The sequence below is a fragment of the Camarhynchus parvulus genome, chromosome 4 (assembly GCF_901933205.1).
Source record: "Camarhynchus parvulus chromosome 4, STF_HiC, whole genome shotgun sequence".
NCBI classification, from domain to species: Eukaryota; Metazoa; Chordata; class Aves; order Passeriformes; family Thraupidae; genus Camarhynchus; species Camarhynchus parvulus.
Genome location: NC_044574.1, coordinates 26,215,348 through 26,239,525, shown reverse-complemented (window position 1 = coordinate 26,239,525; position 24,178 = coordinate 26,215,348). Strand labels below are relative to the sequence as shown.

The following is a 24,178-nucleotide window of genomic DNA, read 5'->3' as shown; positions in this document are numbered from 1 at the left end:
GTCCTGTGCAACCAGAAGAAAGCATTCAGCTGCCTCACAGGCTAGAGGCATGCATAAATCGCCATGTTACTCTTATCTGACCACAGTTACTTTCCTCTGCATTTTGTTCTGTCATCTGCAAGGCCTAACTCTACTAGTAAATGAGTTTCCCTGCTTTATTTTAGTGCATTTGCCTGCCAAATATAGACCTTGGTCACTATGAAAACTCAATTATCCTCATTGACTGGATAACATCTAAAACAAGTATAAGCCTATCAACTCATCTGACTTTAAGTGTGCCCCAGCAGAACTTAAGCTTTGCTTGCTCTGCGTTTTCTTCAGCAATCCAGAGATCAAACCACAATGTTACACAGGCACATAATTTTAGGACTACACACTGACAAAACTCCTTTAGAGAAACTACACAACTACTCATGTAATGAACTTCAAACAGTTTTTTACCTTCACTTTTGACATTACTAGTCTGCAAGTCTGTAGGATGGCCTTGAAGGGAAAGACGAGGCTGCTGTAAACGGCTGATCATAGGCTGCGGTGACACTCTGCTGTACTCTATGCTTCGAGCAGGTGATCGGGAGCGAGGCGAATTTCTTGGGGATTGTTTTGGTGAAGGCCAGGGAGAACTGCGAGGTGATGGCGAGAACCTGCTGACAGCAGGGTGCACTGTGTGATGTGTGCCGTCCTCCTCATCTTCTAAGCTCTGTGCATCAAGCTCTTGGTCGCTGAATGTGCCTCGCCGCGTGGAATTGCAGGAGGAGCCAGAACTACGCCGAGACGCCGTGGCTGCGTACTCTTGCCGCAGGCCTGGCAACAACAACAGCGTTGTTTACTTGCTCCAGCCCACAAATGGTTCCAACTAGAGACTGTGCACACAGATATCTGCACAGTTCTCAAACTCAGATTTGGCTCACCTTAACTCCTGTTATTGGAGGCATTAAATAATCCCAATTAGTACCAAAAAGTTATCTACCAGCTAATAATGACTTGACTTAGGTGAGCTCATTCCTTTTCCTAGGAAAGCAATCAGCAGTATAGGTGTGTTGTGCATGTACTTGTTCATCTCCTCTCCCAGGCTGCAACTAGTAACACAGGCTACATCATAATTTTGGTATCAAGTAACATCCTACAACAATTACAGCAGCCACAATGAAATGTCTCTTGCAATGTGTTATTGAATCTAACAAAAAAAGTAACACAATAAGCTACTCCTAGAGAAACTGGAGGTGATAGATCAGTGGTCTCTGAAGTGTGGTGCCCACACCCCTGGGGATATGCAAACCAATCCACTGGCATAAAGCAAGAAAATTCTGAACAACTAGTATTTCTAAACAACATTTATCTTGTCTTTATCTCATACTTTTCTAAATTATAATTTTGTGTATATTTGTGTGTGACATACATTAGAGTAATACATGTCTATAATTTATTAAAAAATACATATATTAGGCATCTGGTTTTGATTTTTTTCACTGATAAGGATACACAGTAGTCTGGAGACCACCTAGTTAGACAAGTGAAATTATTACCACTGCAAATTCAGAGGGACAAAAAGTCTCAACTAAAGCTGTAATTAAAGACAGACATCTATATAGGCACTTTTCTTAATAATTCTCTGCCATATTGACTTTAAATTTCGGTGATTTAAATTATGATTTAAGCATTGATGTGAACATGACTGGATTACATCAGGAAGGCACCAATCTCCTAAGAATGGTGGCAGGCAGTAGTCCATTCTAACAATCATCCTTTCAGCAAATACTGTACCTTACAAATTCATACTCTCCAGCACTGTCTTGTCCATTGTTTCTAAAGAAAACTTCTGCATAGCAAATTCCTTTCCTTAGCCTGGAGGCTGAAGTCCTTAACCAACTTTCTTGGAAAAACTACATTTGTACATCCATAGTAGAAGTTATACTGCTTTTCTACGCTTACTAAACAACTACCACTGCAGTTATTAAAAAAAACCAAACTCAACAGCTCTATTTGATTTCAGGAAAAAAACCCCACTTACTTTCTTCCTGCATTCGTGCTAAAATTTGCACATCTGTAACATCATTTAACTTGTAATTAGACCCAATAGAGTCTTCATCCATCTCCGATGCACTTAATTCACTGTCCAGAGAAGACTGTGGACTTAGTGGAGGATTTCTATCTCCTGAAATTTTAAGATGACCTATGGAAGGAAAATAAAGTAATAGGAATTGTTGTTACTAAAAAAAAAATTAAAAAGGCAAGCTGCATTTCTTTTCCTAGTAAAAACCACCAGTCTGAAGAAATTGCTACTGAGACATTGATCTGACAAACCATTTGACACATTTGATTATTTTATTGCAAACCTAGGCTGAAAATGTAACTTACAAAAGCAGGTCTTAACCACTACCTTCTAAAAATGGACAACTTTATAAAATCATTGCAATAGTCTCAAAACAGACTAGTGGCAAATAATTTGGTCTATCATAGCATGTTACAACTGCTATGAAGTTTGCACGGCTCTACATAAAAAGCAATTGCATACCTGGTTCCATCTGTGCTTTCATTCTCACCTCTGTATATACCTTGTAAGATGTAAGTTTGACTGGATCTTTCTTAACAATAACGTTTTTGCTGATCCAATGAATATTGATTCAGTTTCGAATGCTTAAAATAGATTTTATCTGAAAATACTACCTGTTCCACATACACACCTTTGCTAAACTGTAACATGGAAACTATAACAAGAAGAAACTCTCCCTGTTCACTGCCTTCTGCCTTCCCATTGCCTGTTACACCTCTGTACCTCAGGCAGACTTGTCATTGTAGCACACAGTGCAGAGCAGAGATATCAAGATTAAACCAAAAAACTGGGTAATGGCTCTCATGCAGTGCAGGCTTCTGTAAAAGTCCAGTGAACTAGTGACAGCTGGATTGTCAATGCAATGTTTTTTCATCTTTCCTGTAAGCTAACTTAAATTATATTCAATAAGCCAACAGTCTGACTTCAGAGTAGAGATACATTCCAGGCAACAATTTTTTTCATGCAAAGAAAGTGTCTACAGAGCAGAATAAAAGTAGAAAACATTGCCAGAAGTTAATGTTTACACTGATGGCTACAAAGGCTCATGGAATGCTTAACTGGAGAGTATGCTTCTTCCTTACATTATATTGTTCACATCTCAGAGGTATTGATGGATACACTGCATACCAAATGTTTCAGTTAGTAATAGGATACTTGAAAAGACTTCACAACTACCAACCCCTAACCTTTGAACACCTACCATGGAAATTACACTCCTGTCAATTACAGGGTCAGTTCCAGAAGCCACTTGGAGCTCCACAGAATGAACTCAGGTGTTTTGGTCTAACTGCTAATCACATACATCAGTAATTTTTGGGTCACAGACACCCAAAGAAAACATTTTACATGTTTATCATGCCAGAGAGTATGCAAAAATCCCTTCCTCAAAAGCTCAAAATGTGTGATGCACACATCCTACAAAATGCTGGAAAGTTCTGGAGTCTTTCTTACTCTAGTTCGATGCAAATGTTGTCTATCTGAGAATATCTGTGAAGGAAGAGGAGGAAGAAAGGAAAAGACCAGACACACAGTGCCTTACCTGAGGTACCAGGAGGTATGAGCTGTTTCACCAAAGCAGATTTCACTGGTGTTGAGGAGGGAGAGTTGAAGCCACTGCTGTAGGGGCTGCCGGTATTTGGACTGTAGGAGCTCGCGTGACTGACCGCACTGAAAGGGCTGCTGTACAAACTCTGCCTTTTGAGGGCTGCAGGAAAGAGTGGAAAAGTGATGAATTATACTGAATGAATCAATGAAAAACAAATACAATACTATATTGTGTCTTCAGTGTGATTTAATTACTATGCAATTCAAGTAGAAAACTTCAGTCACCAGAAAGTTTTTCCACTGCTTTCTTCACCCCTAGATATAACCATAATGTGAAAGGAGTGGCAGAAGAGGGCAAGACAAGATAGCGACAAGTGTTTTCCTTTCAGAAGTCAGATCTAAGATCACTACAGCTGATGTCTTTGAGACATCAGCTCTGGAGATGTCCAGTGTAGGTGCTGGGAAGCAGGAAGGCAGTAGTAGCTCAGTTACACTAACACACACTCCATACACAGCTACATACAAACCAGAGCACACCATGAAGTCACCTTCTCAGAACTCTCAGGCCTGTCTGAATCACACAATACCTCAACAGCAACCCCAAGACTGGCACCACACAACTAAGCAGTATCACCTACAAAATTTCCCTAAGCATATGCTAAAATCAAAAGCCACTAAGTAAGGCAAACGCTTCTGTATAGATTTGCAGGTACCATGAACTTACCAGACTAAAGCAAATTGACTATTTCCTACTGTTAACCTTCTGTTTAATAACTTCGGATGTTTTGACCATAGGCTTCAACTTCATATGCAATATAAGATCTAAATTTGGTACTTTGCCATTTGTTGTAAATGTTTCAATGTTGAAGAATTTTCAGATTAATTTTAAACACTGGTGAACATTAACAGTGGTGAGCAGTATGATACTGAAATTCCACTGGTTGTTGGGTATGTTATTTGTTTAGTTACTTGACTATGTTGTTCAAAAGTTTACATTTTAAATGTAACAGAAAATGGAATTTCAGCTGCAGAGGTAGTGGGGTCCAAAAGATATTTAGATGCTTTTGCTACAAATCAGTTCCTTCACTGCTGGAAGTATATTAATGCAGAAATGTATATAAGGACAAATTAAATTGCAAAATGTTAAGATGAAAAAGCTAGAAAAGCCAACTTGATGTTATGTAAAACCAGATTAGATTTAGCTGCAGTTCACCCAGCTGCTGAAAGTAAGCAATTAAAAAATATTGTGTGACATTTCTCTTAGTGAAAAGGGGCTTCAATGAGTGCAGTAAGAATTAGGCTACTGATAGCAGTGGACAGAAAAAAAAAAAGGAAAGGAACCCAAATTTCCTTACTAAAAATCATTGTTATTTTGACATTAGAAGCCAAAACAGATTACAGTTGCATGCAATGCTGCTTTCAGCAGCCAAGCCCAGCAAAACTTTGGCTTCTCCCTTTTGCTCTTGGTCACTACATCCTCAGTTGTCGAGTGCAAACATTGATGGGCCTGCACTATTATCTGACCTACTAAAGTAGATTTAAATTTAAAAATATATTATTTTAACTGATTTTAACTGTATTGCATCACTTAATCAGTTTTTAAGAGTGCCCCCCAAAAAACACAACATCCAACCTAGCCAATGGCAGAATACAGAGGCAAAAGCAGCAGAAATTAAAGCTGACTTCGCAGCAAATTCCTAAAATCACATCTCCTGTAAAGATCCTTTCTAAATCAGTTAATATTACCAGTGTTTTAGTTAGAATGAAAAGACAGTTTAAGATGAAGGATGAAAGGTTTATATTCCAGCTTTCACTGCAAGTGTTAAACAATATGTATTAATTTCAGCAAGTTGTGACTTCACTAAATTCTAGCAAGTATTCATGAGGTATTTTCAGTTTATTTTGAGTGTCAGAAGGGAAAACCTCCATTTGATTACAAAGCTCAGTAAACAAAGCCAGTAATTACAACTCGCTCTGATCTGGATGATTATGATGAGGCCTTTGATATCAATTTCTAGCATTCACAAAGGAACCCCAAAGCATTTATTCCAATTGAATCTTTGTTCTCACACACACACACACAAAAAAAATCTACTTCTCATCTCTTGCCGAAAAACGTCATTAAAAATCCCTAAAATGTAAATCTGCACAACAGTTCTTTCTTTTGTATTTATTACACAGACAAGTATTTTAAAATATCAACCACACATTAGAAAACAATTCTACTACTGTGTAGTCTTCAAAACAGGCTCTTTGTATACATCCATAATGATCCAAAGTATTTGATCATACACAGGTTTTTTTTTTTTGGATGAAACTTAGCAGGATTTTGCTACATGTAAAAAGTTTGCTCCTTGTATGTGGTGAGACTTGATACACACAGTAGTTTTCATGGTAGCTAATGTGAACCTTCATCAGCACAGTACATTTTCCAAGACAAAAAAAAATCTGGATTCAAATCCATTTTCTGGACCAGAATTCCTAAAGGTTTTCTAACAAGGATTTTTGTGACTCAGGAAGACATTGCTATTTTTACAAATAGAGATATGGTCTGTATTAGGAGTGTCAGACAAAACTAGCAAGACAGATAATCATTTTAGCATTAAAATGATCCTAATATTAAACATTAGCTTACAAAAGATTACACATTAGCTTTCAAAACACCAGAAGGGGGAGGTGATAACCAGCAAGTTTATTTTAACGTAAATTTTCTTTTATAAAATACAGAAACAGTATACAGCATCTAATTCCTTTTAGTTATGTTTCTGCTGAAATGGTAATGAATTTCTCTTTTGCTGTAGAAAATCGGAAAATCTGAGTGCAGAATATACCTAAAGTTCCCTCTAGTCTGAACACATTTCCAACACTGAGCATGACTTGCTCTGCAATGGTAAACCTGAATACTGACAAGGCATTGTGCATCAGTAACTGCTAGCAGCTGAGAGCTCCATGCTATTCTTCCCTCCTTGATTGTCATAGAATGAAAAATATGATGGAAGAAGAAAATAACATGTACGAGACAACATTTGAGACTGAAAAAGAGGAAAAAGATATTAAGATCAGAAAGACCTAACAACAGGAACTAACAATGTAAGAAGAGTCAATGCAAAAGAAGCACCAGCAAGGATTCAGGGAAGAAAGTTACAGACATTGAAAAGCCTTATCCATGGAGACTGGAACCAGAATCTATGAACTGAACCAGCAGCTAGTAACAGGTTAAGTGATGGGCCCATGAGCTACAAGTACTACGCAAAATGCAAGTTACACGACACTCCTGAAGTTTAGAATAGGAAATACACACAAAGTTACAAGAAACACTACTTGTCTTCTCCAGTGGAGCTCCCTGCTACCCTTATTCTTAAAGGAGGCTGGTTGCTCTGAAAGATAATTTTCTGTTTTGTTGAAAATTCAGTTTTACATGCAATCTGCTCCAAGCAGCATATGCTCCATTAGTATTTCCACCAATTAATACTACAAATTGTGTTATTCTTACAAGTATCACTGCCAGAAGCAGATTCACAGATCTAGGGGAAAACAAAAAAAAGGAAAACACATCATTGGAATGTTAAAACTTTCAAATGTATGCATTTCAGAGAGAAGTTTCCTGCCATTCTGCTTCAGCTATGAATTTTTAAAGATACCCTGTGGGTAGCAGAATTAGTGGTACTTCCGGAAGACTTCTACTGAATTCTGAAAGAAGTTAAACCACAAACAGAATTATGTCAATCAACTGCCATCCATTCATAAATACTCAGTAGTATTCAGATTCCCAAACCTGTATCATCCTTCATAAATCCCTGTGATGTGAGTGCTTTTTGTTGTTCACAATCTCAGTCTTTGCCCGTATCTAAGTCATATATCATGTTAACTGTTGAGGTAAATTTTTAATAGACAATTGTCCAGGCAGCATAAAAAAGCACAAGAAATAGGGAAATATTCAGGGTGACTCGTACTAAAGGCACTTCCACCACTATGCCCATGATTTTCATAAGAATAAAGAATGGATTCAAACTTTATTAAGAACAGTTTTCGTACAAACCAGAATAAAGACTGAATTGCTCCAAAAAATAATACAAGGACGGGAAAGAAGTTACAGCCAAATAAACTCAGCACAAAGTTTACACATAACCATGGAAAGGAGGTGACTATTGGAACCACTCCTGGAACTGTGTGTTCATACACTCTTAGCTCAAGTCCAACTATTCTTCTAATTCCTGAAGATAACAGTTTAACATGTAGCAGTAGCAGACTACAAAAAGATGCAACAGGAGGAGAATAGATATTAATAACAAGAAAGTAAGTTTTCTAGCATAATTTAAAAAAAATAGGTTCCAACAAAGAAACAAAACAAAGCAAGAAACCAGATGGACAGAGAATTCTAATCAGACCTTCAGCATTTTGCTGCTGGTTTGACATAAAAAAGTCTGGTAATAGAAGGATGGAGAATGCAGACTTTCATTCTCACAGGGTCAAACACTCTCCAGTTTTGAATATAAGCAACTTATTAGTATTAAGGAAGAATCAAACTCAAACAGATTTTTTAAAAATCTGACTGTAACTAGATCTCAAGTTACTGGGGATGTGAGGAGAAGAAATCATTATCATCTCCCCAAAGTATTCAAAAACATAAGCCTCCATTTCTTTAGATGAAGTAAAATAGATAATCTAGCAAAAAATCAAGTTTCATGCTAACATACTGACAAGCACCTAACAATTATGATATCTTTATACAGGCTTCTATTTTAAAAAAAAGATGAGAAAACTTTTTGAGTTAAAACCATTGGCTTTTCCTGAAAACATCAGACCAAACTATGCAGGTATTACAAAACTCTGAAATCATGACTCATGATCTAATGCCTTCTTTCATTTCATTCATATGAGTAAAATGAGTAGAATTAATGACTTTGTAAACCATAATGAAAGCTTTAGACACAAGTAATTGATAGATGTTTTATCCCACAACCATTAGCTAATTTTGATGCTGTTTCAGAATAAATACATACAACCCAGTGGTTTCAGTGTGCAGAAACTCACCCGACATTGTTTGTTCTAGCTTGTGGATCAGTGACTTCTTAGCACATTCAACATCAGGACTTGGGTAATCCAATACCTGTCTGCACCAAACTAATGGACTGACACTTTTTTGCAGTGGATTTTGTTTCTTCTTTGGAGATGTATATAACCTGGAAAAGAGAGGAAAAAAATAATTATGAGGACAGACAAAATGAGCATAAGATCAGACATGCAACAGAATACCACAGAGTATGCTATTTCTGTTTTTATACTCTATATACACTATAGTACAACCCCAAAAGATAAAGAAAGTACAGATTTGACCCTAAAATTAACTACTTTGGATAGAGTATAACAGTGATAATATATGGCTACCAAGGACTTCAGACACATTACATATATGGACATTTCTCTGTCACATAAACATACAAATGAGGATTAATCTTTTCAGATTCACCTGAAAGAAATAAAACACTATGCAATAAAGAACTCTTGTTTTCCTAAGCAAAGGAAGCAATAAGCATCTTAATAGCCAAGGAGCAGTGCTAAAGTACACAAAACACAACTACTGTTTCAGTAGCCTTGAACAATAAACAATTTATTTTTGTTCATTATTTCTATCCTAGCACATGATCTTTTCATTCTCTTTGAACACGGAATAAAGAAACTATCTCTGTCCTAAGGAGGTATACAGTCAAGCATTAGCAACAAGGAAAAAGAGATAATGCACACAGGAGAGTAGAGAGAAACAACAAGATCATATTGTTTTGCCAGATATACTGAAACCTTTGTCTGTCCATATCTCCATTCATTTATTTTAACATCAACATTCCATGACTGAAGAAAGTAATAGTCCAGTTTAAGACCTCTAGAAATTTAGCTGAAAACTTCTCCTCCCTCAACAGATCAAAGAAAAAGTCATAACCAATCACACACTCACAACAGGGAACTTTAAGCCTTACTTTGAATTAGAACCAAACTTGGAAATGTGGTTCAGCAAAAGACAAAAGTGAATTGCAAGACATAACTCTTAACTAGAGATTATGCATGTGTAGAATCAGCTAAACAAGTGTTTCTTCTAGAGTAATGACAGACTTCATATTCCAAGTGAGTATGATTGCATGCCACACAGCGTCACTTAGGAACATCTGACAGTCTAATCAGACATGCTTCTGTACAAAATACACAGCAAAAGTTGTTCTCTTTATGCCAATGACATTAGCAACACAGAAGTTATTTCCCACAACTTTCTCTCTACAAGATTATCTCATCTCTCCTCTGTAATTCTAGAACTTGAATTGTTCGTGTTATAAAAGCTTTTAGAGATTTTTTTGTAATTACTACCATTAAGTTCACTTCTTACAAAAGCTTATGTTTATAAAACCACCACTCACCCAAAACACTGATCTTTATTAAGAGCGAGCTCCAAAACACTCTTCCCTCTAACACTGAAATTAGCAAACTATGCTTGAAGGTCCAGTCAAGAAAATATTTATCAGCTGCCAGGTGTTAAAATAAAAATGAAGCTGTTTGTAGCAATCCAAATAGTCACTGCCACTTACTGTAGTTCAAGGGGTTTATGCTTTGGCCAACATCATGCTGTCTGTCATAACTGCTTTTGTAGAAATGCCTACAACTGGGCACTCAGCCCAAAAGAAAAGCTAAAAGCCCTTCATGTATTTATAGCTCTGAAAATCCTTGAAAAGCACAAGAGTCACTCAATTTTCACAGTTGTGTAAACAATGACACCACTTTCTATAATTTTTATGACATCTCCATGCTATTAAAAGTAATGTTGAACATTTACTATCTCTCTAGCATTTTGAATTTACTGTCTTTTTAGTACTTACCTGTACTCCTTTCTGTCCTAAGGTATGTTTATGAAAATACAAAGAAGTGTCAAAGGCAACAAGGCCAGCTTTTGCCCAGTATAGGCCAGACTCACTCCTGGTGCTCTGGATAGCTGGCATGCCTTGCTGTGTTTGAGAAGTTCCATGCACATTCAGTTTACAGTAGCAGCCAGTATAAAAGGCAAGAAATTAAAGTGCATGTCCTCTTTGAGGACTGGTCTAATCAAAACTCTACCTGATATTTTAAGCTTCAACACATTCTTTTCAGGAATTCCCAATTGTTCCATTTGTTTCACAAGTAGTTTATTTACTGAAGCAGTCCAGGCTCACACAGCTCCCTCCCTCTTTCCACCTCCCTTTCTAACAAAATATATATTGCATATCCCCCCACCTCTTCCAACTCATTTATCAACCTTTGTTTCATAACTTGGGCTTCAAGGAAAGACAGAACTTGACAACAGACATATTTCATGCAACTCCAACACACACACATACACTGATGCAGTGACAAAACAGCTCTTTCAGGGCAGTTTCTTGCACATCATGCAATTATCAAGTCTCACTATAAAGCAGTGATCTTAATATTCCACCTGACAAAGAACAGCCAATCTCAAGACTTAATTCTACTTGCTTTGCCTAACTTGGATTTTACAAAAACCAAAAGGACCAAGGGCAAGGCTAAGAATTAGAGTGATACCTGTATTACTTCTTCCTCTTTTCCCAACATCAGAAAAAGAACAGATACACGAAGCACATACAAGTAACTTCACACAGCTAAGTGGTCTTCTTGGTCAAACTGTTTGATCCAAATGATATAGGTCCTCTTTAGCTGAAGAACCTTCCAGAAGGGATCCCATTTGTACCTGTCAATGCATTCTACAGCAACACAACAGCACTGACTGGCAGTACAGCAACTTCAAGACAGCAGATTATCAGAGTGACTTCATACATCTTTAACCACTGTAAATCAACTCTCTTAAAACAGGAAGTTAAAAATTATTTAAGAAGCTGACAACTTACAGTTGCCATCCATACTACAAATGTTAACACACCAGAAACATATACTCCAGTCTCTCCTCAACAGAGTAAAGACTCTGCAACTCAGTGACATAAGGTAAAGCAGAACAAAATGGTATATTAAGAGGAGCTCAGGAGCTTTGATCTACTTTGAAACAACACTAAGGAGACCAGACACTATGACTCTGCTGCAGCCATTAATATTTCCTTCCTTTGGCTCTCACTAGTCAACCACACCAGAGCAGCACCAACCTGAGGCTGAAAGCAGCCAGGGGCTCTACTGATTAGTTCCAGGAAGATGCAGCACAGAAAAGGACAGAGCTTTTGCAGGAAGACTGCTGTGACTACAAGAAAATATGATGTCAGCCAAATGGAGCAAGATGCAGCATGTTGCACTGGGACACAGATGAGTCAGAAAAGGCTTTGAAGAAAGAAGACACACCACTGCAGCAGGAGTGGAATATCTGTGTACAGATTACCTCACATGAGGAACACCTCCCAGTGCATTAAAATACAAGAGGCTAGTTGCCACAGGCATGAAACAAGAAGCTAAAATTCTCACTGGGAAAAAAAGGAAGCGCCTTTTTGTATCAAAATCCTTCCACAGCTCAGTATAAGAGTGAGGAAAAACATGCAGGTGAACATGAAGTCACAAATCTGAATTAAAAAGAAGATGGCAAGTGGAAGGAATCTGAAGTTAGAGCTCATTCATTTTAGTTACATTAGGTTTAAGCAAAAACTGGAAGTTACAATAAAGGAAATTAAATGGGAGCATACAAAACATGATGCATGCAAAATCAAGATTAAAAACCTGAAGACATGATAAGGAGAAAAAACTGAAATCCAAGGATAAATCAATAAGAAATGCCCCTAAAATACAAGAAAGAAACTTCACAGTGAAAAGCTAATGAAAACATATAAATCAGGAGACAGTAATACTGGACAGTCTTGGAAACAGATAATTTAGAACACAACAGTGTCAATCTAAGCTATTTTAAGACAATTTAAAAGTTTTAGGAAATCCTATCTGAAGTGGCTTAAGCACGTTAAAATTTAAGACAGATTTTGAATGGACAGGTAGAGATCTGAAAAGCATCTCTGGTTGAACGAAAAATCAAAAAATTAAGTGACATCCCTGCACTTATGTGGCCCACAGATCTCTTTTCCTACTCCCCACCCCACAAAATTCCTGTACCACAGCTGTGGCTGACTAAGATACACATTGCTTAGCCTGCAATTATTGGTTTTCAGCTCTACTTCACAGAATACTTCTAGGTTCTGAGAGACTGCACAAACTACAGCAAACTCCAGTCTATGAATATAAACTCTAGAATATGAATACTACAAAAAAGCTTTGACAGTCTCATTAAACCTTCATATTACAGTCGTACATCTCAGTTACATAATGCAATTTTTAAGTAGAATTAAGAATATCCAAGAGGTTGCAAAGTGCAATTTAATTTTTAAGTAGAATTAAGAATATCCAAGAGGTTGCAAAGTGCAATTTGGAACACAACCATCTTTCTGTGTCCAACAATTAAAGCTAGTTAGCTGTGCCCTGGCTAGCTGCTGGAAATTACTGCCATTATTCATTTCCTCATCCAGAAGAACATGTTTGTGTTGGAAAAGGATCTTGTAAAATGGGAAATCGGCCATCAAAACCACCATCATGCAGCTTCTCTAGAACTATCACACAAATTGTACAACTGTCCACTATTTGAGAAGCTTTTCGTAAGAAATTTGTTAGTGTATATGTGCTCAAACATAGCATTGTTCATATTTATACTGAAGAGAAAAAAGTTGAGAAATTCTGTGTCCTAATAAATGTGTTCCAAAATAAAATTCTGTTTAATGACTATACCTGAGAGCTCTACCAACAACTACAAGTAGTAGAAATGTGAACCATGCCTAAACAAGACATGATTATGTAGTAAATTTCAGGAATATCATTAGGACAGTAAAGGAAACCCGTATCAAAGATTTCATTATATCTAAATATCAAGCATGTTTAAAAGCTATAATTATCACAAAAAAGGTCAGAAACTGAAATAGTTCTTTCTCATGATTCTTCCTCCAGTCCTCAAATATCGGTTTCACAACAAATATGGATATCTCAAAGACAATAATCAAATTGAGTATTATTTAATGTTACCAGGTGTTTTTCATTATGACACTGACAACTTCCATAACCCTTGCTTTTCCTACATGCTTTTTTTCATAATATCTTCCTAGTTTGTGAAGATGTCATCTGACATCCAACAACTTTAAATCAAATTGACTTTTTATGTGCCACAAAATCAAAAGCAGCAATTTCTCTTTTACTTACACCACGGAACAGAAATCGATCAGAATCTGTCCTGCTTTCAAAGGGCCTAAACCACATTACTACAATAAAATTTAACAGTTAAACAGGAAATGCTGCAATGCAATTTCAGCAATGGGGTTTCATTCAGGTGGAGCTCTAGCCTAAAATAGTCACAGTATACTTTACCAGCTCACTATGGCAAACCAGGATTCCAAAACAATGCTGGTGCTCAAGGGACATCCAGCAATATGAGACAGAAGAATCATTACAGACGACAATCATGTATCTCAAACAGGCCCTTGGCCAACTAAGCATAATGGATGGCCAGAACGGAAACTTGCACTGTTATCAACAGGTGCAAATTAGAAATAGCTGCTGAACGAGAGTGAGTATAATAGTAAAAGTATGTGCCTTCCATTTTAACTAGTCAGGATACACAACCAGTCTGAGCTCTTAAAAAACACTGAAACCATTACTTTTAGCTATTCAGTTAGTAAAAAAACCACCAATAATTCCATTTTAAATACACAATAACTGCCTTTTGTTTGTAAATGAAGTCAGTCAACTGTCAGCTATTTTAACCCTACCAAGGAGACTTTATGCTGATATGAAAGCATGGGTGCTAGGCTGGTTTTTATAGCACTGTCATCTAAAGAGGACACAACTGTTCTGAAGTTTGCTGAGCAATTACATGTACAAAATAGATACACAGCAAGCTCTATACTCTCTTATGCACATGTTACAAGTAAATTTTGAAGAAAAGCACTGCATGCTTTGTTCACATTTAAAACAAAACTTCTCACAGAGCTTAGTTTGGGAGACCATGCAACAAGTTACCACAAAGGAAGTTACAGTGGGTTCACAGCACAGTAACTCATCTACAGTAATTGGCCACGTGTGCACACTTATCCTGCAATAAACTCAAGACCCAATAAACTCTTTTTAAAAGCAGCATGGCAAGCCACCCTGCACACTGTTATCCAGATAACACATCCACACCCAACCTTACCCAGCAAGTCAGGCAAGGAGGTGCACACCACTTCTCTGAAGATTTCTCCACTCTGGTCACCCCCTCTGCCCTATTGTCTTTTCAATTAATAAGTAAGAAAAGACCCGTTCAGACTGAACTTGAAAAAAATTAAATTTTATGCAATCTGGTTCAAGAACAGCTAAACAGGAACACCCATAGAGTAGATTATGAAAGTTGCTGATAACTGGAGGAAATAATCAGCAGGCCTAAAGCAAAGTCTCCATGGGTCTGTGCGGAGCTAAGTACAGTGCGCAAGTACAGATGTGCCCATCTGCAACCTTCAGGACCTTATCAGGAGAAAGTTTCAGCACATTAAACAACTTTCAGAAGCATGTGGACAAACTCAATTTAAATTCACTGAAATATTTTTAATAATTTACCACATAATTTGAAGATTGTCTGATGCAAAAATGTTTAAAACTTGAAGCAAATCTGGATTCGAGTAACCACAGAGAAAAAAAACAATCAAGCAAAAACATAAGCAATCACAAAATTCACTAATACTGTATGGCTGTTTTAATTGCTAATGCTGCTATTAAAACAGCAGTGTTAGTGTTAAAGTTCCTTTGCTTGCTTGATAGTTGCACCTTCTCCTTACTTTTTCACTTGACACTTCTCTTCTGTACTTACCTAAATGCATTTTAAAAGCTAAAAATAAGTTGATCAACTCTACAATGTAGATTTAAAGAAACATGTCACATTCTAGTATCAATTTCAATCACAGTATCAGGTGTTCTGTCTTAAATTCACAGCCACTAATCTCATGTGAGCATTAAATGTAAAACAATTTTAACAGTTAAGAAAAATATTTATTCTGCCATGACAAAACTGCAGACAATTTCATAATGGGGTATGAAAATGTCTGTATTACACAAAACAGAAAAGAACAGCAATAACCAGCACCTTTTAACACCTATTATTGCCCACAGCAAGGTCCTTTTGAAATCAAAAGTAAAGACAAATCTTAACTTCTATGTGTAGACAAGCAAAACAGGCAAGATGAATCAATTTTTTATGAACAAACAGGGATTTAAATTTAGTTTGTTTCTATCTCTTCTGCTAAGAGATATTTGATTTTGACAGTGTATAATCCCATATTTTAAACAGGACTTTGGGTTAAGCAGTAGTGATCCAGTCCATTTGAACCTCAAAGAATTCACATGAGACCTAAATTTCATTGAACACATTCACCTTTTCAGTTGATTAAATTATGAATGACCTTGCATAACCAAGGCCTTAGGAGCAGGATCTTTATGAAACAGTTTAATGGAAACCCACTTATTCACACCAACCCCTCCTAAAAGAAAAAGGCTTGTTTCTTTTAGATTGCTCCACTAGCCCTCTGAAAACTCCAAACTTCATTAAGAGCAATAACCTCCATGAATCAAATGCATAAATACAAAGGCATCTTACCTTCATATGAACATAAAAGGGGTTGGACTATTTAGTGTCTCAACGGTTGAATTAGAAGGTTTTTAGAAATTCCAGGAGCTTGATTTCCATTTTTATTAAACATTTTGGAACAAAAAATCATCAACCTAGCCTAAGTATGTTTATGGTTAATTGCATATTAAACTACAGCAGGAAAACACTCTTTAAAAAATAACTACATATCCATATTTTGTGATATGTGTGACAATTAGTAAATTTTTACAATTGCTTTTTTTGTTTCATGCATTTGTGTCTCAGTCAGTGTCTCATGCCTGAGATTGAAAATTAGTAGCTAAAACACTTCAGCATTATAGTTGCCAAATATTAGTAAAGGAATGAAGATGTGCAAAAGACTGCCTGTAAGTTTTGCTGTCTTTTGAGCACCAGAACTTGCACAGCAACATGAGGGTGCCACAGAAACTGGCAGCCAAACACCTGACACCAGCAAGGGCAGTGCTCAGCGAACCATGCGGCTGCCCCGTGAGTGCCCAGAACCACGTCAACAACAACACAGCACTAATGCCACCACTGTCACCATACACTCTGTCGGGACATTCACTTTCACTTAAGAGACTCATTGTGTTACCCCTGATTTAGAATGAATGTATAAAACAGTAAGATCTATTGTCACTAGAATTCACGACATTTAGAAATTTGGCCATGCCACTCCAAACTTGCTGTGCAAATTTACTAGATTCTATGTCCATCAAGGGCTGTAGGCCCTTGTAGATTACCAGGCATACAGTGAGAAATAAGAGTAGCTGCCCTGCATAGACTCATCTTCTGGGAAATGATGCCTTGTGTTAATTTAGTGTTGGATGAGAATAAACTTATGCTCTCATACTTCTCCAGGGGATCAGGCTGAATGTCAGGCAAATGATTTCTCCAAGGAAGCACACACACTGTCTCCTCCCTGAGCAACTAAAACATTGCTCATGCATGGAGTCATTCCAGCATTTTTAAAGGCGTTCCTAACTCTGCAAGACAGTTTTGTTTGTTTTGTAGATTTGTCTGCACGTTTGCTTCCAGAGACCTTTGTAGATGGACCCACAATCAGTTCTGTTGCAAGACAGTTTGCATGTCTGTTTAAACAAAAGTTTGCACTTTTTGTCCCTGTACACGCTTCCCTTGCATTTCTCTGTTGACATGGTGCTGACACGGTGCTTCTCCCCACTATTCCTCCTGCAGCTCTGAGGCTGCCCCTCAACAACTGTCACAGGAAACTTCAAAACGACAGCTGGAGCCAGTGTGATGTTTGGAGAGAGCCAAGTCTTCTTGATTCTCAGTGGAAGCTCATTCAAGTGTAATAATGACAAGGCAAACAGCCACATGCAGCTGTTTCTGCTGGAGCAGCAGGGTAAGCCGTCCATTTATAACGAGGAACCACCTAAGGGAAACCGTGATCCTACATCATTAGCAATACATTAGAACGCCTAAGGGCAACACGTTTATGAGATGAAAAAGTGCTACATTTGCCGCCTTTACAGCTGAAAGAAACCGAGGCATTAAAGATGCTCGATGCATGTCTGAAGTCTAACAGTACCTGTGGGCCAATTCTAATACCCAGCAATTTCCCACAAGTTTCTCAATGCCTCCCCATCGCCTGCACTCCCGAAAACACTGACGGCTCGTTCTGCGGCAGCACCGGAGCCCGCTCGGTGTCCGAGTGCCCCCAAGTAACGCTCCCCCCGCGGCCGAGCAGCAAGCGGGGCAGAGCCGCGGCCTCCAGGGAGCTCCACCGCCGTGTGCAGAAAGAGAAACACCCTTCCCCAGCAGGCTCCGGTACGTCTCGCCCAGCTCGTCAAGCCCTTCACCCAACCCAGAGGGCGAGGCTGCCTCAGCACACAAAGCCCCGAGACCCCCTCCGACATCAGGCACACGCCCGGAAAGAGCCCCTTCCCCCGGCACGGCGGAGCCCTGTCCGCCTCCTCACCAACCCGCCCCCGCCCCATCCCCACCCCGGCCGCCTCCTCACCAGCCGGTCTCGTCCTCATCGCAGCCGGCCAGCCGCTCCAGCTCCTCCGGCCTGAGCACCGCCGCCTCGTCCAGGAGACCAGTGCCGCCGCTGCCCCCATCGCCACCGCCGGGCTCCTCGGGGAGCGAGCGCCGAGGGGCGGCCCTGGGGCTGAGACAGCGGCCGTCGGGCGACGGGGAGACGGCGGGGGGCGGCGAGGAGGGCCCGGCGCTCGGCAGGCGCTTAGGGCTGGCGGGGGCGGCGGGCAGGGCGCCGTGGCGGCTGCGAAGCTGTTCATTCTGCTTCTCTAGCTTCTTCACCAGCTCCTGCAGCTTCCGCACCTCCGCGTCCGCGTTCACGCCCGAGCCCACATCCTCCATGGCGGCCGCCGACAGAGCGGCGGCTGCGCGGGGAGAGGCGGCCGTGCCGCCCCGTCTACGCGGCCCGGCGGCCGGCGGCGGGGCAGGGCCGGGGCGGGGCGCAGGACGCACATCCGCCGCCGCCATGTCACCGCCTCCGCCTCTGCCGCCGGAACCGCCGGCCCTCGCGCCGCCTTCTCGCTGGGCGGTAGTGCGCGACACGGCAAGGAACGGAACGGAACGGCACGGCACGGAACGGCACGGCGTGCCATGGCCGAGCGTGGCGGTGGCTCGCGGCCCCGGTGGCGGGAGGCTGTGACTCAGCCCCGCTTGGGGCCGTCCGAGGGGCTCGTGCGGTAGTCTCGCTCCTGAGGGAGCTGCCTGGCCTGGCCTGGCCTGGCCTCCCGTGTCTTGGGCACCGCAGGTCCCAGACAGGAGTTGTATGGGAAGCCCCGGAATATCTTCCAAAACCGTTCAGAACCTCTGGAGAATACAAGGCTGCCCATGGTCCAAGGCCTAGGTGAAAGTGTTGGGCCTACTGTATATGAAGGACGTGTGAACTGAACAGCCTTCGAGTCTACATTTTGTATAAATAGATTCATGTTCTTTTAAAGGTTGTGGTGATTTTGCCTTCCATAGCAAAACTTACACCTTTAGGTTTAAGGAATTAGTGGTGCTTGGGGATTTGTCACAGAATCACAGAATGGATAATGTAGGAAGGGACCACAGTTGTTGATCTGGTCCAACCTCCCTGCTCAAGCCAGGGTCATCCTAGAGGGCACAGGATTGTGTTTACTGGGCAATGTGTTGCAGTAAGGAAGTTCTTAATAGTCAGGTGGAACTTCCTGTGCATTACTTTCTGCCCATTGCCTCCTGTCCTGTTTCTTGGGATGTGTTGTGTCTTGTGATGAATTGTCTCCAAATTTCATCAGCTGGCGTTGTGGGGATGCTTTGTGTCCCCCTTCCCTGAACCACTGAGAGACGGTGTCCTTAGTGCCACCCCTTCACAATTTTTTCCTCTTCCCAAGTGCCATCCACTCACCACCTTCATTTTGGAGCCTGCTTTTGCTGGGGAGAGGAGGAACTGCAGCAAGCCTGCGAGAGGATGGCTGGAGTCTGCAGTGGATGGCGCTGCTGTGAGCAGTTTTTACCAGGCTCAAGAAGGGAAGAAGGAAAATAAGATGGAGGTGCTCAGACCTGTGGGATGTGCTGAGAAGTTGCAAAGTTTAGGGGCATTTAATGCCACACAATCTGGGTTGTGTTAGGTATGGTGCATGGACTGTTGGCATGTTGAGGCTGCCAGGCATGAGTTTACAGCATCCTTACAGGACTGGGTCACTTCCTTGCCTTACACAACACTCTCCCCATATACATTCAAAGATTGCATTCCCTGTATGTATAGCAATATTTCAGGGTTTATTCTGAGGTGTTTTGCACTGTTAACTGTTAGCTTCTCACCAGAATCCAGGCCTTTGATCCATACATGCAATTTATGTCATTGTTTTCCCAAAACAATTACCACCTTAAGTGTTTAACTGCATCAAAATACATCAGGGCTGGTATCTTTCAACAAAGCAATTTAATTACTCTTATGGTAATGTCTTCATTATCTGCAAATGAAGCAAACTTCTTATCAGCAGCAGATTTTGCCACAGATTTTGTATAATTCTCACAGCTATAGAACTACTAAACGGTTTTGGCCCATGAGCTGAGACCTTTGGCACTCTGCTCACTGGCACTACATTAATGACTATCATAATTCCTTAGAGACTGGTCTGTAAATCAGTTTGTAAATCCAGCTCGTTCTCTGCGTCTGTATGATGTGGTACAAAGTCAAGTGCCTTAAGGAAATCAGATATATTCTGTGAGAACAGTTACTTATCAACAGAATTTACAGTCCTACCAAAAGGCCAAGAAAACTATAATAGAAAGGTTTTTTACATTAAGGATCTTCTTCCATGACTCTGATACTTAGAGTGACACTGCTGATGATTCAGTAGTTGGTGGGTCTTAAACGATGCAGGGAACTTTATTCCAAATTAGAGCATTTATAGCAGGACCATGCAATATAACTTCTTTCTTCTTCTATAACTATCCTCGGGCCAAACATCAGTGACATGAGAAACCCTCAGTCATTTGAATTAATCATGCTTTTGTGGTAGCAACAGGAGGAGTTTAATCCTTTCTATAGTGCAACTACTGAGATCAGGATGGGACTCGGGGCTGGAACTGGGAGTGTGACAAGAGTGTGAAGTGGGGCTGTGACAAAGGGCTCTGCCAGGAGATGCAGACAGGCAGTGCAGAGGAGGACCAGGACCACAGAGAGATCCAGGCTCCTGGGAGCTGCTGCCAAAACTGCAGCTGTTCCTGGTGATTCTGTCATGTTTAGGGGCCTCCTCTGATAGGTGATGGGGCACCTCTGAGAGCTCTTTAGTGGTCAGTGCACTGCCTGCATCCTGCCTCTCCTCTGCTTCCTCTTCCTTCTCCCTTCCTCTTCCCCCAGTTCATTTTATGGTCTGTCTGTCCCCCAGATTTCCTACTCCAACCTTCTGTCCCCTGCTGACACCATTACTTTGCTGCCAGCAGCTGTAGCAATTTTTTCTCCCCACAAGATACACTCCCTGCAGGTGTGTGTGGACAAAGGGAGAGGAAAGTGAGAAAAAAGTCCCAGAAAAAAGCTTCAGAACTGCTGAATCATCTGCTATTTTTACAAAGAGTAAGGGCAGAAATTAAATGAACAAAGGGAGTCACTGCTTAACAGTCACCATAGACTGTGCTATGAATAGCAAGAGCCATGATTCTGCTTTCTCATTCATTCCTGTGCTGTGAGTGCCCTTCTCATGTGCTGGGAACTGAAGAGCAGCAGGGCTTGGTCCATAAGCTTCCTATGAAATATCAGGGCAATAATAGGTTTCCATGACCTTCTTGTTCCTCATATTCCAGGCTTGCTCTGGCCAGATGTGAGACCACACCCAAGCAGAGGCCCCTGGGTGATTATACAGAAATAGTATTAATTGATAGTAATGCCACAAAAATGAAACCTTTCCACTGTGTCACAAGAGCAAGAGAAATTCCTCTGTGTGTGAAATTGGATCTGTTGCAGAGTTTTTTGTGAACAGCTGTGATTGCACCCACGCTGTGTTTTCCCTTTTCACAGAGAGGGAGGAAAAGCAGCCTTTCCACAGCACTATTTCCAGATCTCAGGACATGCATGGGTGCTTCTCTTGTCTGACTTGGGGCAGGTTCTAAACTCACGAGATGAGAGGAAATGAGGAGCAGTCTCTCAAAGGAAAGGAACTCTGAGCAAGGCTCTCATGTCACTCAAATAATTCAATACACATCCTTCTGACAAGTGGATCCTAGAAAAAGGCCACCAGGAGCCTTGTTTTGCTGATCTTTAAGCTCTCTAGCATGGACAGCCCTATGGTTAGTTTCTCACAGTGGTGATTTGCTGAATTTTTGTCTTTATATCTGTCAAAACTGTTAGAATCTGACTTTGAAACCTTGATTTCACTTGTCACCTGGGAGGACAGTCCCTCATGGGGAATAGTACATGAAGATGGGCAGATGCATGGTGGGAAGTTAACATTTGTTGTAAATATTTAACTTGATATCTGGAAAATTGGACTGATTTTTAAGCCGCTTTGTTTATTCTCCTGCAGAAGGGTTGTTGCCTGCCAGACTTCTAAAAGGAGGTGTTCAGCAGGCCCACACATGTGTGTGTTAGGCAGTGTTTAGCTAAACCTTTGACAAAATATAAAGTATTGTTTATCATTACACTATATAGCACGTGCAGACATTGAATACAGAGTGGAAGAAGCATGTTCCTGTCATAATATGTTCCTTTCAGAATTAAAGTCAGAACTGTTACTCTGGTTCCACAAAAAGAACCGACATTGTAACTTCAGTTATTTATAAAAGACACCTCTGAGTACATCAGGCTCGTCAGTGGTGAGACAGCACCAACAATGTTTAGCCCTTTAGATTGGAGTTTGGAAACTAAAGAATGTAGTCAGTGTCTCTGCACACATCTGCAGTACCCATCCCCTAAAAACTTTAGCAGTGAGCTCTGCATAAATACACTTCAAAAGTCTTTATAAATAATTTTTTTAAAGTGTTTTCTGCTGACAGTATCGTGGATGATAGACCCATGATCAGTATGTTGTTCTCCTTATCAAGTTACAAGGCACATAACAAAATTTAGCTGAGCAAGCTTAAACCTAGCCAAATTGAAATTATTTAGACAGACAAGATACTTGCTAAGGCATTGATTGGAATTTTTTAGTCTGCTTACAATATAATTTGAGGAGAAGAAAGAGATGGAAGGAAGGAAGGAAGGAAGGAAGGAAGGAAGGAAGGAAGGAAGGAAGGAAGGAAGGAAGGAAGGAAGGGAAGGGAAGGGAAGGGAAGGGAAGGGAAGGGAAGGGAAGGGAAGGGAAGGGAAGGGAAGGGAAGGGAAGGGAAGGGAAGGGAAGGGAAGGGAAGGGAAGGGAAGGAAAGGAAAGGAAAGGAAAGGAAAGGAAAGGAAAGGAAAGGAAAGGAAAGGAAAGGAAAGGAAAGGAAAGGAAAGGAAAGGAAAGGAAAGGAAAGGAAAGGAAAGGAAAGGAAAGGAAAGGAAAGGAAAGGAATTCAGTTTTGTCATGGCATTAGCTACCAGTATTTCATGTTTATCAATCACTTGGAAATAGCTTAGTTGCTCTTTAAAAAACTGCTGAGTTCAACACACTTTAAATGCTGTGGTGACATGGAAATTGAATTGACATTGTGGTGACTCAGAACATTGGGAAAGGATTTTTTGTTGTCAAGAAGATTCATGATTGATGTTCAGTTGCGAGTGCAGTGATTTTAATCGCTTGGGTAACAGTGAGTGAAACCTTACATGTCTCCACCCATATGAAGCAATCTTCTGTTCTGTCATTCAAAGAAAAGTTCCTAAATTTGCTCTCCCAACATGGCTTTATTAACAGGCCAAGGCTGGAAGGAAGAAGACTTCATTGCACTCAAGAAGTTTTTAGAACAGTTTTCCCTCTGCACTTTTTAGCGTGATAAAGCACCAAATCTTCAGAATGCAAAGTACTTGGAAAGTCAGGAACCTTCAAATGTGTTGAAAGTTTGAAATGCTGCATGCGGGAAAAGGTAGTATGTTTTAAATGTCTTTTTGCTTAGATTTGCAGAAAAAAATGTTATTGAATAGGAGAGAGAGGGTATTCACATTGCATAGACAAAACTTTGCAATTAAATTAGGTTTATGCTCGATTTATTAATGGCTTGTATTTAACAAGGCTCTGCCTCTGTCTGAAAACAGTATGCTAATGCTGACAAAAGTAATTGAGGTTTGCAATCAAGAAAGGAAAATGTGTGACCATAAGTAACCAAGATACTGTATGCAAACAAAAGAATTACCAAAGAAGCCTAAGATACTACGTTGGTACTTGAGTCTGGAGAGAAAACGAGAATATGTTATTTGAGATGTGGCATATCACTGTATAATGCAACTTCTGATCTTTTTTTCTCTTCCCTGTTCTCTTTTGAGAAAGCTTTTGGCTATTTTGCACAGTATCGAAGGTATCCATCGCCATCTAGTGACACCACGTTGTGCCTGAGTCTGAGCCTGTAACCGGAGC

The 24,178-nt window shown here is 40.2% G+C and overlaps 1 protein-coding gene across 3 annotated transcripts in view; it reads right to left on the bottom strand.

The window, feature by feature from the left end:
- The window catches only part of SLAIN2 (SLAIN motif family member 2), a 34,429-nt gene extending 15,780 nt beyond the window's left edge, over positions 1–18,649 (bottom strand). For all 3 annotated transcript variants that reach the window (XM_030947403.1, XM_030947404.1, XM_030947405.1), the window contains exons 1-5: positions 18,217–18,649; positions 8,630–8,778; positions 3,591–3,755; positions 2,009–2,170; positions 442–801 (exon numbers count right to left, since the gene is read on the bottom strand). In XM_030947403.1, coding sequence (XP_030803263.1) covers positions 442–801; positions 2,009–2,170; positions 3,591–3,755; positions 8,630–8,778; positions 18,217–18,575 — 1,195 coding nt within the window. In that variant the 5' untranslated portion in view covers positions 18,576–18,649. The remainder of the gene's footprint in view (positions 1–441; positions 802–2,008; positions 2,171–3,590; positions 3,756–8,629; positions 8,779–18,216) is intronic.
- Positions 18,650–24,178: the final 5,529 nt, after the last annotated feature.